This window comes from Serinus canaria, chromosome 13 (assembly GCF_022539315.1).
Source record: "Serinus canaria isolate serCan28SL12 chromosome 13, serCan2020, whole genome shotgun sequence".
Classification (NCBI taxonomy): domain Eukaryota; kingdom Metazoa; phylum Chordata; class Aves; order Passeriformes; family Fringillidae; genus Serinus; species Serinus canaria.
The window spans coordinates 17,002,706-17,017,975 of record NC_066327.1 but is presented as its reverse complement, the minus strand read 5'-3'; the positions used below and the strand labels follow the sequence as shown (position 1 = coordinate 17,017,975).

General features: G+C 49.5%; 1 protein-coding gene across 4 annotated transcripts in view; it reads left to right on the top strand.

Annotated features, from left to right (window-relative positions):
- The first annotated feature begins 2,024 nt into the window (after positions 1–2,024).
- Positions 2,025–15,270, top strand: part of PWWP2A (PWWP domain containing 2A) — a 29,454-nt gene continuing 16,208 nt past the window's right edge. For 2 of the 4 annotated variants that reach the window (XM_030229332.2, XM_030229333.2), the window contains exons 1-2: positions 2,039–2,906; positions 12,890–13,857. In XM_030229332.2, coding sequence (XP_030085192.2) covers positions 2,248–2,906; positions 12,890–13,857 — 1,627 coding nt within the window. In that variant the 5' untranslated portion in view covers positions 2,039–2,247. Of the gene's footprint in view, positions 2,907–12,889; positions 14,606–15,270 lie in introns of all 4 variants that reach the window. The other 2 variants (XM_030229330.2, XM_030229331.2) reach the window with 2 other exon arrangements.

The window sequence follows — 15,270 nt, the reverse complement described above, 5'->3', positions numbered from 1 at the left end:
ACTCTCCCCACCCAAACTCATCTTCCTCAGCTGCTCATCCCAACAATTTACTGCAACAGATCTTTATGGAGCTCACCATTTTTCCTGCCTTCATTTTAATTGTTATATTCCCTCCGATTGTCTCCGTCCCCTCTATAATTTATAGTTTCTTCTCTCCATTTTTGTCCTTCCTGCCACTTGCTGAACACAGAGAAACTTGTTTTAATTTAGAGAGTGTGGTAGTGCAATCTGTTTCATTAACTTAATTAGTTTTATTTTGGCAGTTTCTAAAGGTTCCAGGATAGAAAAAAAGACTCCAACTATGCAATCACTCTGCAGACCAGTCTCTAAGGCAAATCCTTTCTTAAGGAGATTACAGGTTAGATTTGAAATAAATAGAAATTAAATGGTGATCAAAGGTATTTGAGATGGAAAAAAATTATATAGTGAGGGTTTTTTTGGTTAAATTTACAAGTTCCATCCTGCATCCACATGCCTATGTTGGTGAGGTTGAATTGCAGAGTTACCTATGGTATGGTATTTCTGTGGGGCATTATTCTGGGCTATAAAAGTCCTGATGTACCTCTTTTTAAAAGCACACACAGCACCTTTCAACATTCAGAGGAGCCGTTTATGTTTTATTTTGATCCCTCGGTAGGGTCAAGCACATAATCTGCTGTTACTGCAGTGAAGCAGAGAACAAGCCATACACCCACTCTGTTCCCTACGGAGCGCAGGAATTGCTGGCCACGCCAGGGGATCGAAAACACAACAATTTGCATTTGAATGTTTTCCACGAGCAACACCTGCTGAAAAGGTGCGTTCCAGCAGAAGACTTGCAAGAAGAAATCTTCCATTTTATGCCCATTCTTTACATAAATCCGAGCTTAACATAACAAAGAGCCTGCTGGGCTGAGCTGTTGGATCCGAGCATCCCATCAGCTCCAGGGCTGAGTAGTTTTAGTTTCTTTCTGTGTTAGTTGGGAATTTCTTGTAGGCTCAGGGTTTACGGCCCCGTTCTCTGCTCAGCATCCTCAGGGAAGGGAACAGGGGCTGAGTGTCCTGAGCGCAGGGAATGGAAGCACCGTGACAGGATAAACCCCTGTGCAGCCCAGACCGCCACCCTGCTGGGCTCCCTCCGTGCCTGAGGGTGTCTGGAGCCGGCTCTGTGTCTGTGTGTCTGTCCATGTCCTGAGGGCACAGCCGGAGCGCCCGGGGCAGCCGCTGCCGCGGGAGGAAAGCGTGCACTGCTTTTCTGCCCTTCCGAGCCCACATTTCCAGCTGATGTGCCCAATTCATGGTGCTTAACACTTTAAAATGCCGATTTACCTGACAAAAGGCACCAGTCCGTCTGCCTTCCCCGCTTCAGGTGAGGGCAGCAGGAGGGCCAGACATTCATCTGTAGTGAGCAGGGACAGCACCCAGGGAAGGGCTGGGGCTGTCCCAGAGGAGGCTCAGGGTGGATTTTGGGAAAGGTTCTTCCCCCAGAATTGCTGGCACTGCCCAGGCTCCCCAGGGATGGGAACAGCCCGAGGCTGCCAGAGCTCCAGGAGAGCTTGGACAGCGCGCCAGGGATGCCCAGAGGGCATTGTTGGGGTGTCTGTGCAGGCCAGGAGCTGCACTGGATGATCCTGTGGGTCCCTTCCAGCCCACCATGTCCTGTGATCTCCCTCTCCCCAGTGCCATCCCCTCAGTGCCCCCCAGCACTGGGACCAGCCGCTCCCCTGCCCGCACTGCACAGCGCAGGAGGCAGCGCCGGGCTATGCCCCGCAGGGGAGCCTCTCCGGGGCGATCCCCCGGGGGGGGGGGGTGACATGACCACGCTGAGGAGCGACGCGACCCCTCGGAGGGACGAACCCTGCGCCCCCCATGGCCGCCCTCCTGCCCTCGCCATCTTCCCCCGCGCGCTCCCCGGCCCCGCGACCGACACTTGGGGCCGCCAATCACCGGCCTCCCTCGGGAGCGACGCCTCCCCCCACCAATCAGATAGCGGAGCAGCCCCACCAGCCCCACCCCTCCCCTCCCCGGCGGCCTATAAAGCGTTAAACCACGCCCCCTCTTCCCCTTCCCGGCTCTGCACTGAATGAAGCCCCCGCTGGCCAACGAGAAGTTCTAGCGGGGCCAGATGGACAGGTGCGCTGTCCAATAGAAGTGCAGCATTGCGGCGCGCCCGCCAATAGGGCGCCACCTGCGGGCGCGAGGGGCGGGTTCTCCCTCCCCGCGGGTCGTGGCCGTCGCTCCCGCTGCTGGAGGGAGGCGGCGGAGAAAATGGCGGCCATGGCTGCGGAGGCGGCGGCGACTGCGGCGGTGCCGGGGGACGGCGGGGCTGGCGAGGCAGAGCCCGAGATGGAGCCGATCCCGGGCAGCGAGGCCGGCGCGGACCCTCTACCGGCCGTCAGCGAGGCCGTGGAGTCGGCGGTGCCGGATGGCGAGGAGGCCGACGGCGGCAAGGCCGAGGAGCCGCCGCCGGTGCAGCGCGCCCGGAGCCCCGGCGGGACTCGCGAGCCGGACGCGGGAAGGACGGAGGAGCCGCCGCCGCCGCGCAGCCCGGGGGTGGAATCGCCGCGGGCCGAGCCCCGCGCAGCGCCCAGCCCGGGCTGCTCGGAGCCGCCGCAGCCCTGCCCGCCGCCCGAGCCGGCCCGGGAGCCGCCGCAGCCCTGCCCGCCGGCTGCCGGGGGCTCCGCGGGGCCCGGGGAGGAGCCGCCCCGGCCGGAGGAGGAGGAGCCGGATGCTGCCGCCGCCGCCGCGGTGGAGCCCGAGCCGGCGGTGCCCGCGGCCCCGGGCGGAGGGGAGGCGGAGGTGCCGGCGCTGCTGCCCGGCTCCGAGGTGCGGGTCACCCTGGACCACATCATCGAGGACGCCCTGGTGGTCTCGTTCCGGCTGGGAGAGAAGCTTTTTTCCGGGGTCCTCATGGACCTCTCGAAAAGGTGAGAGCTCGGGGGGAGCCGAGCCCGAGCCCCCACCCAGCGCCGAGCCCGGGAGCGCTCCCGGAGCCACCGGGGGCGGGATGGGGGCGGCCCCGCCGGGAGCCTCGTGGGCTCTGCACCTTCCCTCCCATCTCATCCCATCCCAATCCCATCCCAATCCCATCGCTTCCCATCCCGTCCCAGCCCTCCTCGGCCCCCTCCGTCCCGGACCGAGCAGCTCCTGCCCCCGCGTCCTCCCCGGGGAGCGGAGCCGCAGCTCCCGAGCATCCTCTTCCTCCTCTTCCTCCTCGTCCTCGACCCTTCAGCCGGGGGTGGGCAGGGCCCCTCCCTCCCGGGGAATGGGCAAACGGGAGAGCCTGGCGAGGGGCGAGCACATGGGCACAGCCTTTGGGCTTGGTCGGGGCTCCGGAGCATCCCTGGGTACCGGGAGCAGCCCCCGAGCCCTGAGCTTGGCGTTCATTGCCCCCTTGGTACAGATCCAGTGCTCTGATTGCCCTGTTCCTTCGGGCTTACATTGCCTAGGTAACCTTCTTTTTCAGTACATACTATTTTCCAGAATAATGGTTTTCCAGCTAGGCTGTTGCAGTTAATTAGTACTGATTGCTCCTTGTACGCAGTGGACCAATGGACGGGGTGAAGTTTCATGGTTCTTAAATAGCCTCGTGGACTGGGGGATTTTTATGTATCTCTGAATAACTTATCAGACAGCAGGGTTTGGGGTTTGCCTTTTTTCTCTGCCGTTCAATAGTGAGATGCTCTAGGGGGACCAGGAATCATGGTATCCTACAAACTATCTAGGTTCTGTCAGCAGGTGAAAATTCTCCTTGGTCTTAGTGGTTTTTTTTCTAGACATGTAAGGACTCTGCAAGTTCATGAGAGAAAAGTGAAATGTAGCAAGGTTATTATTTAAAATAAAAGGTATGCAAAATATGCAGCACTTTTCTCCCTCAGATTTAAGCTGTCTTTTATCAGTCCTTTGATGTTGTTTGTAGCTGTTCAGCAGCTTCCTGGAATATTAATATTGTTAGTGCTCCCTAAAAGGGAGATTGTGGCACTCCTGGCTTGGGCCTCAGTGCGTGGTTGGGGTTTGACTCAAAAGGCCTTGTCTGACCCCCAAGTTCTGGATAATGTCACCGAGTGACGACTTCAGTCTGTCACTTGATGAGGTGTGAAACACTGAGCAAAACTCCAGCCACTTGTGGGCTGAAACTGCATCTCGGATCCGGGCAGGAGGTGACACAAATGAGGTGTAATCCTGGGTGACACCAACACTTTTGGAGGTTTGAAGTTGTCCCAGCAGAACTCCACGGTTGCCCGGGGGAGGAGGGTGGCAAAGCCTCTGCTGCCAGGAGTGCAGGAAAATACCAGCTTCTCCTTTTCTCCTGAAAGGGATCCTGTCCCTCTAAACAGCCTGGTCACAAACATCCCACGTTTTCCCAGGCTCTGGGGAGCCTCTGGCAGGCAGCAGATCTTCAGCCCTTTGCAGGCTGGCTGCTGCTGCTGCTGTGCCTTGGTGGGAGCATCTCCAGCCTGCCTGGGTCCAAGCCCAGCTCCTGGGACAAGGCTTTGCAGTGGGAGCTGTGCAGGAGCCGTGCAGGGAGAGGCTGGGGCTGGCCCTCCCAGGTGCTCTTGGCAGTGGAGCTGTTTCTTCCTTCAGAGGTGCATTTACATGGCAATCCAGGAGGGGAGGTTTAAATTCTCAAGGCCAAGCTCTGCAGAGGGCCTGGACAAGAATAACTGAGTTTTGAGACATAAGGTCTGTAATACTGGGCTGGTGACAGCAAATCGTTGGTAGATAACAGGAGTCTCTTATCAGATGTCTCAGAGCCTGAGATGTCGTGGGAAACAAGCTCTAGAAATAGTTCAAGAAATTCCTGCTTCTAAGAAATCAAAGCAGTGTTAAAAAAAGTGTTTCCTGTATGTCCAACAATTCCATTTTATCACTTCTGTGGTGACTAACAGGTGGTGTTGTCTAGGTGTCAGCTTTTCCTTATATCTGTTTATTTTTGTTTGGTGTAGCAGCACCTGCACTTGCAGTACATGAATATTTTTCATGAACTTCCTTCTGTGTCTGTGGCAGGCCCTGGAATTCTTGTCATAAGTTTTTCCACTGGACCTAAAATAAAAAAGAAGGGCAGGGTTAAATGAAAACCACCTAAATTCCATGCATTTACATGACAACACTGGGATTTTCAGCATGGGAGATGGGTGGTAGCTGAAATCTGCCTCATTCAAATGCATGGGAGTAATCTCAATTTTCCTAATGCCAAAGGGATCAATATTTTAAGACTGACAGTTCTTCCTAAGTAAAAGTGACAATTTGTATTAGAATTTACTCATTCAGTAGCTTCCAAAAGTGGCTGTGTTCACTGTGTGATCAGAGGGAAATAATTCCTGTTCCTGTTTGGATCTTAATTTCTCTTTCCCCTCTGCACCCTCCAGAGCAGTGAAGGTGCTACTTCCATACAGTACTAAGAGGAACTTTAAGTGACTTTTAAAAGCCTGTTCTGTTTTTGTCTTCTCGACTAATTCATGCTCTGAATTACTTGAACTCCGCAATGAAAGAAAAGCAAAAATATCCCCATATATTGGGATTTTAAAGGGTTTTTTGGCTGTTTTATCACTTTTTCCATTGTTGAGATGATGCCCTGACTTTGCATTTTCTTCTGGGTGACTTTGATGTGCAGTCAGTGATATTTGTGTGAGGGGGCAGATTCCCTCTCCCACCCTCTGTCAGTGGGATACCCCTTTAGGGGTTTGTACCACAAGCCCCTGGGTGTTGAGTGGGCTTTATTGCTGCATTTATTGGAGGTGAGGAGCCCTTCCCTGCCTGCCCCAATGGCAGTCTCCTGTTCTGCAAACCAGCAGAGAGCAGGAGCCCCCACGTCCTGAGTGAGGATTTGTTATGCAGTAAATCCTCATCTGGAGAGGAGCATGTCCCCACTTTGCTTACTCTGAAGGCTCATTGCACAAATTAGGGATGTGTTCCTACTGTTAAACTTCATTAGTGCTGCTGCCATTACCTTTTAAGTGCTTTCCTGCTGCCAGGGTGAGGCTCTGCTGGGGGTTCCTGGGGTGGATGTGCCTGATGGAGTCCTGAGGGGAGAGAGAGGGAATGGAGCAGAAATGGTTGGGGAAAAACTCAACATATCCAGGGTTGATCCCGCAGAGTGGGCAGCAGGAAAGGGGGATCCTTCCATGCTCAGGTGACACCCCACCTGCAGAGCTGCCCCAGCCCTGCAAGGAGCATCCTCCCCATGGAGATGGGCTGGCAGAGCTGGGAATGCTCATTCTGGAGAGGAGAGGGTTCTGTGGAGACCTCACAGCACCTTCCAGAGTCTGAAGGGGCTGCAGGGAGGCTGGAGGGGGAACTTCCATCAGGAATTGGAGTGGCAGGACAAGGGGAATGGCTCCCACTGCCAGAGGGCAGGGCTGGATGGGATCTTGGGAATGAGGAATTGTTCCCTGGCAGGGTGGCAGGCCCTGGCACAGGTGCCCAGAGCAGCTGGGGCTGCCCCTGATCCCTGGCAGTGCCCAAGGCCAGGCTGGACACTGGGGCTGGGAGCACCTGGGGCAGTGGGAGGTGTCCCTGCCATGGCAGGGGTGGCACAGGATGGGATTTAAGGTCCCTTCCAGCCCATCTGGTTCTGTGGGGTTTAAAGTCCCTGTGAGCTGCTGTACCTGGCATTGCTCACTCCCTGTTTGCTCAGGGGACAGGAGATGTCCATCCCACCTGCTGGCTCTGGGTAAATCCTGCTCTGCACCTGGAGGAAGTAGGTGGGAGGGAAATACCTGAGAAATGTAGCATTTGTAAATCTTAAAATACAGGATTAAGAAGTTGTGGTTTTAGTTTCATCTTCTGGAAAAAGAATAATTTTTTTTTTTTTTTAAATTTACGTTCTGTTGTTTTGCCAACAGTCAAGATTTGGCCTTTTTATTGCTTTATCATTTAACTGAACTTGTCCTTCTAATCCTGTAGATGTGAAGGATATGTGCCTTGTCTTCTCTAAACCACTTCCCTTCTCACTTGTGTGTGTTCATAATAGTTCTTGAAAGAGAGAGAGAGCAAAAAGTTGTTTTGTGACCTAAGAGCCTTGGTTGGATATCCAGAAGATGTGCAGTGTGTTCCTTGTAGACATGTGTTTGAAATTATCTCTTTATTGGGCTTTGCTTATGGAGGGTAAGGAAGGACTTCCTGCACCAAGGTGTGTGTGAGCTGTATGATGAAAATTAACTTTTATAGGCAATTTGCAATTCTTACAATCCCAGAAGCAGTTCTCAGGTATAGCACTGACTCTTGAATCCTGTGCTTTTCCCAGTTTGTTAATTCAGCTTCTACTGCAAGGGAATGGTGTGAGCAGAAGCCTCACTTGAAAAGTGTTTTACATTTCTCCCTGCTCTTTGGTTTAGTGACCAGGAACTGCAGGTGCTCATCCTTGTCTGGGGAAGGACTGGGGTCTGCAGGATGCCTGTTGCTCTGTGATGCACAACAGTAAAGAAATGTCTGTGGCTCAGGGTTGTGTGTTTTGTTTATTTCATTTTAAAACTTGCACTCAGTTCCCAAGGTGTCCCCACACACACCCTGCCCTCTTTGATTTCTCAGGAGCCCAGAGGAGCTGGGTGAGATTCTGACCTTTAAGGAGCAGCCCCAGCACTTCTTTGACATTTGTTTCTATTGTCCCCAGAATGTGGGAAGCTCAGGTGTGATGAGAGGGTGGTTCAGAGGGTAATTCAGGTGTCCTTAGCTGGTGACTGGGAGAGGTTTTATTGGAGGAGTCAAGTGTAGCCTCACTTAGAGGGTAGGGTTAGAACTGGGGTCTGGATTGCGCCCCAGGCTCTCCTTTCCTAAGGGAATCTGTGCTCTCCAGCTGTTCTTTGTTGGGCTGGGATGTGACAGATGGTGGCTGACCTGTCCTTCCATGTGGAATTCTCTGTGTTCCAGCAGCATGGCCTGTCCTGCCTTTCTGAGGCTTGCTTGGCTTGGTTCAAGGTGTTGGGGCAGGGCAGGGGTAAATTTTCAGTCTTCATTCACTTTATTTTCTGTTATGGGACTGGTGAATCTTGGCCATGTTGACACTTCAGTTCATCCATTATTTAATGGTATCATTCTCTCCCATATGTCCAGGGTCTGGCATATGGATGTTCCTGAAGAGTATATTCAAGGTATAATCCTTCAAAATAGATCAAAGCAAATGTATCAGCCAAGTGTCTGCTTCACATGCAACTGACAGCTGATAATGGCAACAGATGTAAAAATTAAAAGATATTGCAGTTTAAACAGGCCTTCAGCTTTATAAATGTGCTAGTAAAATGGTGGTAATGGTAATTATTAATGGAAAGCCTAAACTCAGAGCATCCTGCCTTTTCTTCATGCAGTGCTGTTCCAAAGAGTCACTCACACTGCAGTGCTTTGCCATGGGTTCAGAGCTCTCAGTGAAATGTGCATTTCCTAGGCTATTTAGCCTGGTCTGCATTGCTCAGGAGGTGAATAAACCATGGAGATGCTTGTTTGGCTTCTGTGAATGCTTTTTTCAGGAAGGTGCCTGCCATTAAAGCAATATATTCCATCTTGTGCTTTATCACACCAAGTAAATCCTTCATTAAAAATAGGTTGTTGCATAATCTGTGTTTTCAATGCAGGTTATTTTGAGGAGTTCTGCAAAAGTTTATGTTCAATTGGCTATGATCTAACTGTGTATTACATGGAATGTTATAATTTAAAGCCTCAGTTTAGAGGCCTGAATACATGTCCATAGTTCTTTCAGCATATTATTATACTCCTGGAACTTCCATCCATGCAATAAAAATGCCTTCAGCTGTTCCTTGTCCTGGCTTTTGTAGAACACCAAGGTTGATCTTGGGTAGAAGAGCAGAAAATGTAACAGGAGATTTCTGCCTGCCCTGCCTTGGTGGTGAAGATGGGTTTTGATCAGTCCTTTACCACTTAACACTTGAACACAAGTTTCTCTGCTTTATTGATGTCAGTTCAATGTGTCCAGAGACAAATGGGAAATAGTTCTGAACCTGCTCAGTGCCTTCACTCCTTTGGCAGAGCAAGGGGCTTTGCATGTCCCTCCCTTTGAGTAGAGAAGTCAGACATTGAGGCTAAAGATGAGAACTTAAAACTTTAGGTGCTCATGTAAAACACTTTCCCCCAGGGTGTGTTGTTTATGTACAAACAGTAATGAGTTAAAATGGGATTTGTTCTGTATCTCTCATGGTTATTTCTGAAAAAATACTCTTTAACTGTTCTGTTTTGCATATAAATTGAACAGTAATATGCATTCATTGTAGTAATTCTGATGCAGGATTTAGATTTGAAAAAAGTGGCTTTACTTTCCTTAAGTACTTAAGTTTATGTGTCTGTAATACTGAACTCTCTGGCTTTAAATGACAGAGTTTTGGGTTTGGTACCCAAACTGGCTTTTGGATGCCATGGCTGCCTATTAATTAACTTGCAGCTAGCAAACTGGAAATGAAGCCTCCCTGGTTTTACCCTATTTCTGTCTCTGCACACCCTGGTCAATTGAAAGCTTCTCTCAGTGTAAATATCAGGAATTGCAGTGCCAGAATTGATCTCAGTTCAGTACAGGTCCTGGTGTCCTGGTGCTATTTCTGTCTCCAGTGAAAATGAACATTTTACAGTGCATCTACAGCAGAGGTGCCATCAGATCCTGCTGATTGCCCTGGGTTACTTGAAAAACCTCTAAGAAATGAGTTTTGTACAACATCACACCCATCCTCTCTTAGAAGTGCATTCTCAGGGCAAATCAGAGCTGGCACCATGGGAGAGCTGGCTCTGTTTCCATAGGGAGGGAGCAGCAGGGCACTGCTTCCCAGCACTGCCTGGGATTGAGGGTGCCATACCTGTTTCTGAGGTTGGTTTTTCTAACACTTCCCTTTAGATCCCTGTCAGTGAATGGTGCCATTCCCTGGGGTGGCAGTGTCACAGAGTCAGGAGTGGGCTGGGCAGGGAGCAGCTGCAACTTGGGCACCAGGGGATTTTTATTTTAAGCAAATAGTAATTGCAGTATATCTCTACTTTCATCCAGAAAAGCCTATTCTTGAAATCTGGTGGGGTAAGGTGATATTTGGGATCAGTATATTGAAAAAATTATTTTGTTGGAATAAAGACAAGGTAATTCCTTGTAGAACTTACACATGGAATGTGTAAGGAGCCTCCCTGTGGGTAACTGAAATTCTGTTCAGGGCTGATCTAGTGCCAGCCAGTGACTGACTGGGGGATCAGCAAATGTCATGATACAACTGAGCTGTGTGCCTTGGAGTTTTTAATTTTGTTTTCTATAATGGCTTTTAGTCCACCTTCATCTCTGTGGCAGATGAACCAAATGCTTTTGCAGCTTTTCTGCCTAACTACTAACACAACTAACTAGTTCAGCCTTGCAGTTGGTGTGATAAAAACTACTGTGGGTGAATGAGAAGTATTTCTCTTCAAGGTCCATCAACCAGGTGTGTGAAAATAGGCCCAGAAATTCTGGTACATGCAATAAACACTCGTGTTTGCTGCAGAACTAATTAGATGCTGTGTCATGCCTTCTCCTGAAGAGGTTTAAGCTCATGTCTCCATTCTGCTGCTTCTCTTAGGAAAAATAAACCCCTCTTTTCTTACCTTGTTCTTTGTCTTTATTCTTTCCTGTAACCTTTTCTGTTTCATTTCCAAGTTTTTCTGCCATTGTTTTCTCTTCTTTGTTTTCGTGCCTTTCTTCCAAGTTGCTGGAGAACTTGGTTAGGCAGGGAGAAAACGGATAATCAAAAACTGTTTCTAGATACAGTCTGCTGTTGGGTGAGGCCAAGAGAAGGCACAATACACTGAGCTGTTGGAAATAATGATCATTCCCTTGGCTTACCAAATAGATTTTGTCCTGCAGGTGGTCCTGACTAATTGTATGTTCTGTTTAACACATCATTTACAGGAGCAGTGCTGTACATAACTGGCACAATATCCATGAATGTTCTTTACTTCCCCAGTTCTTTCCTTTGTAGGTGGACAGGGGTGGGAGAGTCTGGTTTATTTTTAAGCAGTACCTTTGGTGAGGGATTCTCTGTCTTCAGGACTTCTCTCTGGATTGGTTTTGTGTCTTACTAAAGCAGGTTTGCATCTTGGATAAAAATTACCCTGTGTGGCTTCCTGGTTGTAGTCCTGGCCTGTGTTTTGTGCTTGAAGGAAGGGAGAGTGGAAGGTGCAGAATGAATCCTTGATTTCCTGGTGTCAGGCATGTGCTCAGCTTTCCATCAGCTTTTTGTGCCTTTGGAGTGCAGATCGTGCACACCTTGCTGGGGAGGCAATGGAATGAAAACCTGGGAAAAGAGAGATGAAAGACTGGAATGGGATCCTTCTGGAAACCCTTGCAGTCCTCTTCATCCACCTCTTCCTAGTGACAGTAATTATGCTGATTTCCTGACAGAGTCCCATAAATGCCCTCTGGGAGAAGGGCTTGGCTCAGGAATGGCCTGGGAGGGCTGGAAATGCAGTTCTGAGGCCCTGAGAGCAGGGTAAGGGATGTTTGTCTGTGTGGGGTTTGATATCCCAGCCCTGTCTAGTTCTGCTCTTGTGCTCTTTGGGAATGGAATTTGCACAGCACAGATCTTGCCCTGTCTTGTTTTCAGCTCTTAGCATAGATTAACTTTTTACCAAATCCTCTTAATCTTTATCAGGTGGTGAATGATAGGATCTGGATCCTATTTTCTTTTAGAAGCTGAAGGTCTTGATGGCAGTAACACTGAAAATATTGCTAATTTAATTACTGTCAGCTGATAGTTTCTTTTAAAGCCCTACTTGGAATTGAGTGACTTGCTTACAATCCTTTGTGGAGGGAAAAGTATTTGTGGAAAAGCAACTTCTTTACCCTTGATGGACTTGTGGGACTTCAGGGAATGTAAAACTTCGTTGTGAGCGAGTCCCTTGTGGTTTAATGCCAGACCATAGGCTGGAAAAATGTCTGCACAAGCTGCTGAAATGCAGACTGGGTGGATAATTTAATCTTGGGTGGGTCGTTTGCTTCAATTACCACTTTAGATGTAGAAAGGAGCTTGTGATAAGCAAAAGGACAAACAAGGGGTGGCTTTTGTTGGGGTCACTGCAAAGAACCTTCTAACACAGGATGGCTTTTTCAAATCTAATTTTGAGGAAATAGAAGCAACGCGTAGGCACTGATACAAATAAAAGTAAATAAAGTTCAATCTAATCAGCTGAGGGGATGCTGCTGTAGAGCAGCCACAGTGCAACACAAGCCTGAGAAGAGATCTTGGGGAGTTACTGCCCTGTCCTGATCTAGAGCAGTTCCAGTGTGGAGAAAAGGAGTGAAAGGATTAAAATCTTGTTTGCTCATGGAACAGGGAGGATCAGTTTTTTCTGAGCTGGAATAAGGGGAGTTTTGCTGCGAGAAATTCAGACTGGGCTGGCTGGGGAGTTTTGGGCTTTAAGGCATCAGGTGCTGAGCTTTTGTGCATGGAGGCACTCCCTGTTCTCTGCAAGGATTTAGGCAGCCCAGATTTGTCTCTGTTAAATCTGGGCCGTTCATCCTTTTCTGCTGTGCTAAAAATGGAAGAGAAGTTCCTGAAGATGCCTTTTCATAAGGCTGACTTAGTATGGAAAATGAGCCTGGGTAAATTGGGAGTTGTTGGGGTGAGTTTGGATGTTTATAAGCATTTTCCAGAAGCATAAAGTTAATTCTTATGCTGTTGTCTCAGGGATATTTTTGTTGCATTTTTTGGGCATCTTGTTGATACGAGAGAAACTGATAATAAGTGAAGTTGTGTATTTTTTGTTCTCCGCTGACTTCATTTTGGTTTCTTGCATTTCCAAAGCTTCCCACAAGGCTGGATGTGAAGCTCTAATTTCTCTGGGATTTATGGTTTTCAAATGCTGGCTACCTAATGCAGACAAGTTTTCAAATGCTTTGTGATAAACGCCACAAAAATTCCCTCCAAACCCTGAATTTTTCTCTCCCTCTCTCTTGAAGGTTTGGCCCCCATGGAATCCCTGTGACCATATTTCCTAAAAGGGAGTACAAGGACAAACCTGAAGCCATGCAGCTCCAAAGCAAACCATTCCAAGAGGAGGCGCAGGTGAAGTGTGAGGCCGACGCCGCGGTCCCTGATGACTCCTCCCTCACGCAGCCCTCAGAGCCCAGCATAGCTAAAAGCCTTTGGACTTCTAAACCACCTCCTCTCTTTCACGAGGGAGCTCCGTACCCTCCTCCTTTGTTTATCAGGGACACCTACAACCAGTCAATACCTCAGCCTCCACCCCGGAAAATCAAGCGGCCCAAGCGGAAGATGTACAGGGAGGAGCCCACTTCCATCATGAACGCCATCAAGCTACGGCCCCGGCAGGTCCTGTGTGACAAGTGCAAAAACAGCGTGGTGGCAGAGAAAAAGGAGATCAAGAAAGGTGGCAATGCAAGTGACTCTTCCAAATACGAGGATAGTAAAAAGCGAAGAAACGAGAGCGTGACTACTGTGAATAAAAAACTTAAGACTGACCATAAGGTGGATGGAAAAAGCCAAAACGAAAGCCAGAAAAGGAACGCTGTGGTCAAGGTTTCAAACATTGCCCACAGCAGAAGCAGAGTAGTGAAGGTTTCCGCACAAGCGAATACTTCGAAAGCGCAGTTAAACACAAAGAAAGTTCTCCAGAGCAAAAACATGGATCACGCGAAAGCTCGGGAAGTCTTGAAAATGGCCAAAGAAAAGGCACAAAAGAAGCAGAGTGCAACCTCCTCTTCCAAAAATGCACATTCAAAGGTCCACTTCACACGGCGGCTTCAGAACACCAGCTCAGGGTCCCTCCCGCCCCGGTTGCGCCTCAAGCCCCAGCGGTACCGCAACGAAGAGAATGACTCTTCCCTCAAGACAGGACTTGAGAAAATTCGGAGCGGCAAGATGGCAACTAAGCCCCAGTCTCGCTGCTCCTCCACCCGCTCAGCAGGTGAGGCCCCTTCAGAAACCCAGAGCCCCTCAGAAGGCCCCGAAGAGGCCAGCAGTGAGGTTCAGGACACGAGTGAAGTGCATGTAACTGTTGATCAGGATGAACAGCAGACACTGGGCAAGAGAGGCAGCAAAAGCAATATAACGGTTTACATGACCCTTAATCAAAAGAAATCTGACTCTTCCAGTGCATCAGTTTGTAGTAGTGATAGCACAGATGATTTGAAATCCACCAACTCTGAGTGTAGCTCTACTGAAAGCTTTGATTTTCCTCCAGGCAGCATGCATGCACCTTCCTCCTCCTCCTCCTCCTCTTCCTCCTCCTCCTCCTCTTCGAAGGAAGAGAAAAAGCTCAGTAATTCCTTGAAAACAGAAGTCTTTTCCAAAAACGTCTCTAAATGTGTCACACCAGATGGCAGGACCATATGTGTAGGGGACATTGTTTGGGCCAAGATTTATGGCTTCCCTTGGTGGCCGGCCCGTATCCTTACCATAACGGTGAGCCGCAAGGATAGCGGGCTGCTGGTGCGCCAGGAGGCTCGCATCTCGTGGTTCGGCTCCACCACCACGTCCTTCCTGGCTCTCGCACAGCTCTCCCCCTTTTTAGAAAGCTTCCAGTTGCGCTTTAATAAGAAGAGAAAGGGTCTGTACCGCAAGGCCGTCACTGAGGCAGCCAAGGCTGCCAAGCAGCTCACGCCCGAGGTGCGGGCCCTGCTGACGCAGTTTGAGACGTGAACGTGGAGAGTAAGGTAGGCAAGAAACCTGGAGGCTCCACCAAACCCTAGCCAGGTTAGAGAGAACTGCCAGCAAGGAGGTGGCAGAGGCAGAAGTTGCACTCGGTTGACTGACTGCTCCTTTCACACGAGACCCGTGCCGTGCGGAGCGGTTCCTGTCGGTTCAGACCAATTGAACACGAAATCAAATTAGCCTCAAGTACTGAGGACTGAGGTATTTTTCGAGTGAGAATTTTTTTTAAAGAGAAAGAAAAAAAACAAAAAACAAACCAAACCACCCGATGCATAGGAGCCATAGCCTCAGCTGGAAGGCAGCTGATTTGCAGGGAATTTTTTAGTAGTTTCTACCCAGTATATAACTAGTTCTGTGTGGCCAAGGGTTGACACGAGGGATGAAAGTAGTAGCTGTGACTTTTTTGTTTTATTAGGTGGCCCATCAGGGAAGTGTAGAAATGTAAGCCTTGTCTAAATGGTCTTTAAAGATTATTTTTAACCAGTCTCTAATGGATTTAGTCTGGCCAGGCCCGGTGGGCTCAAGCTCCCCTCTGCGGGCTGGTTTAAATGGCATTGGAGACGTGCTCCAGGTTGTAAGGAAGAAGAATTTTAGTGACTTAAAGACCAGATTAAATGGGGTTTTATCGTAGTGACCACTTAAACACTCAACCTTTCTATGCACATGG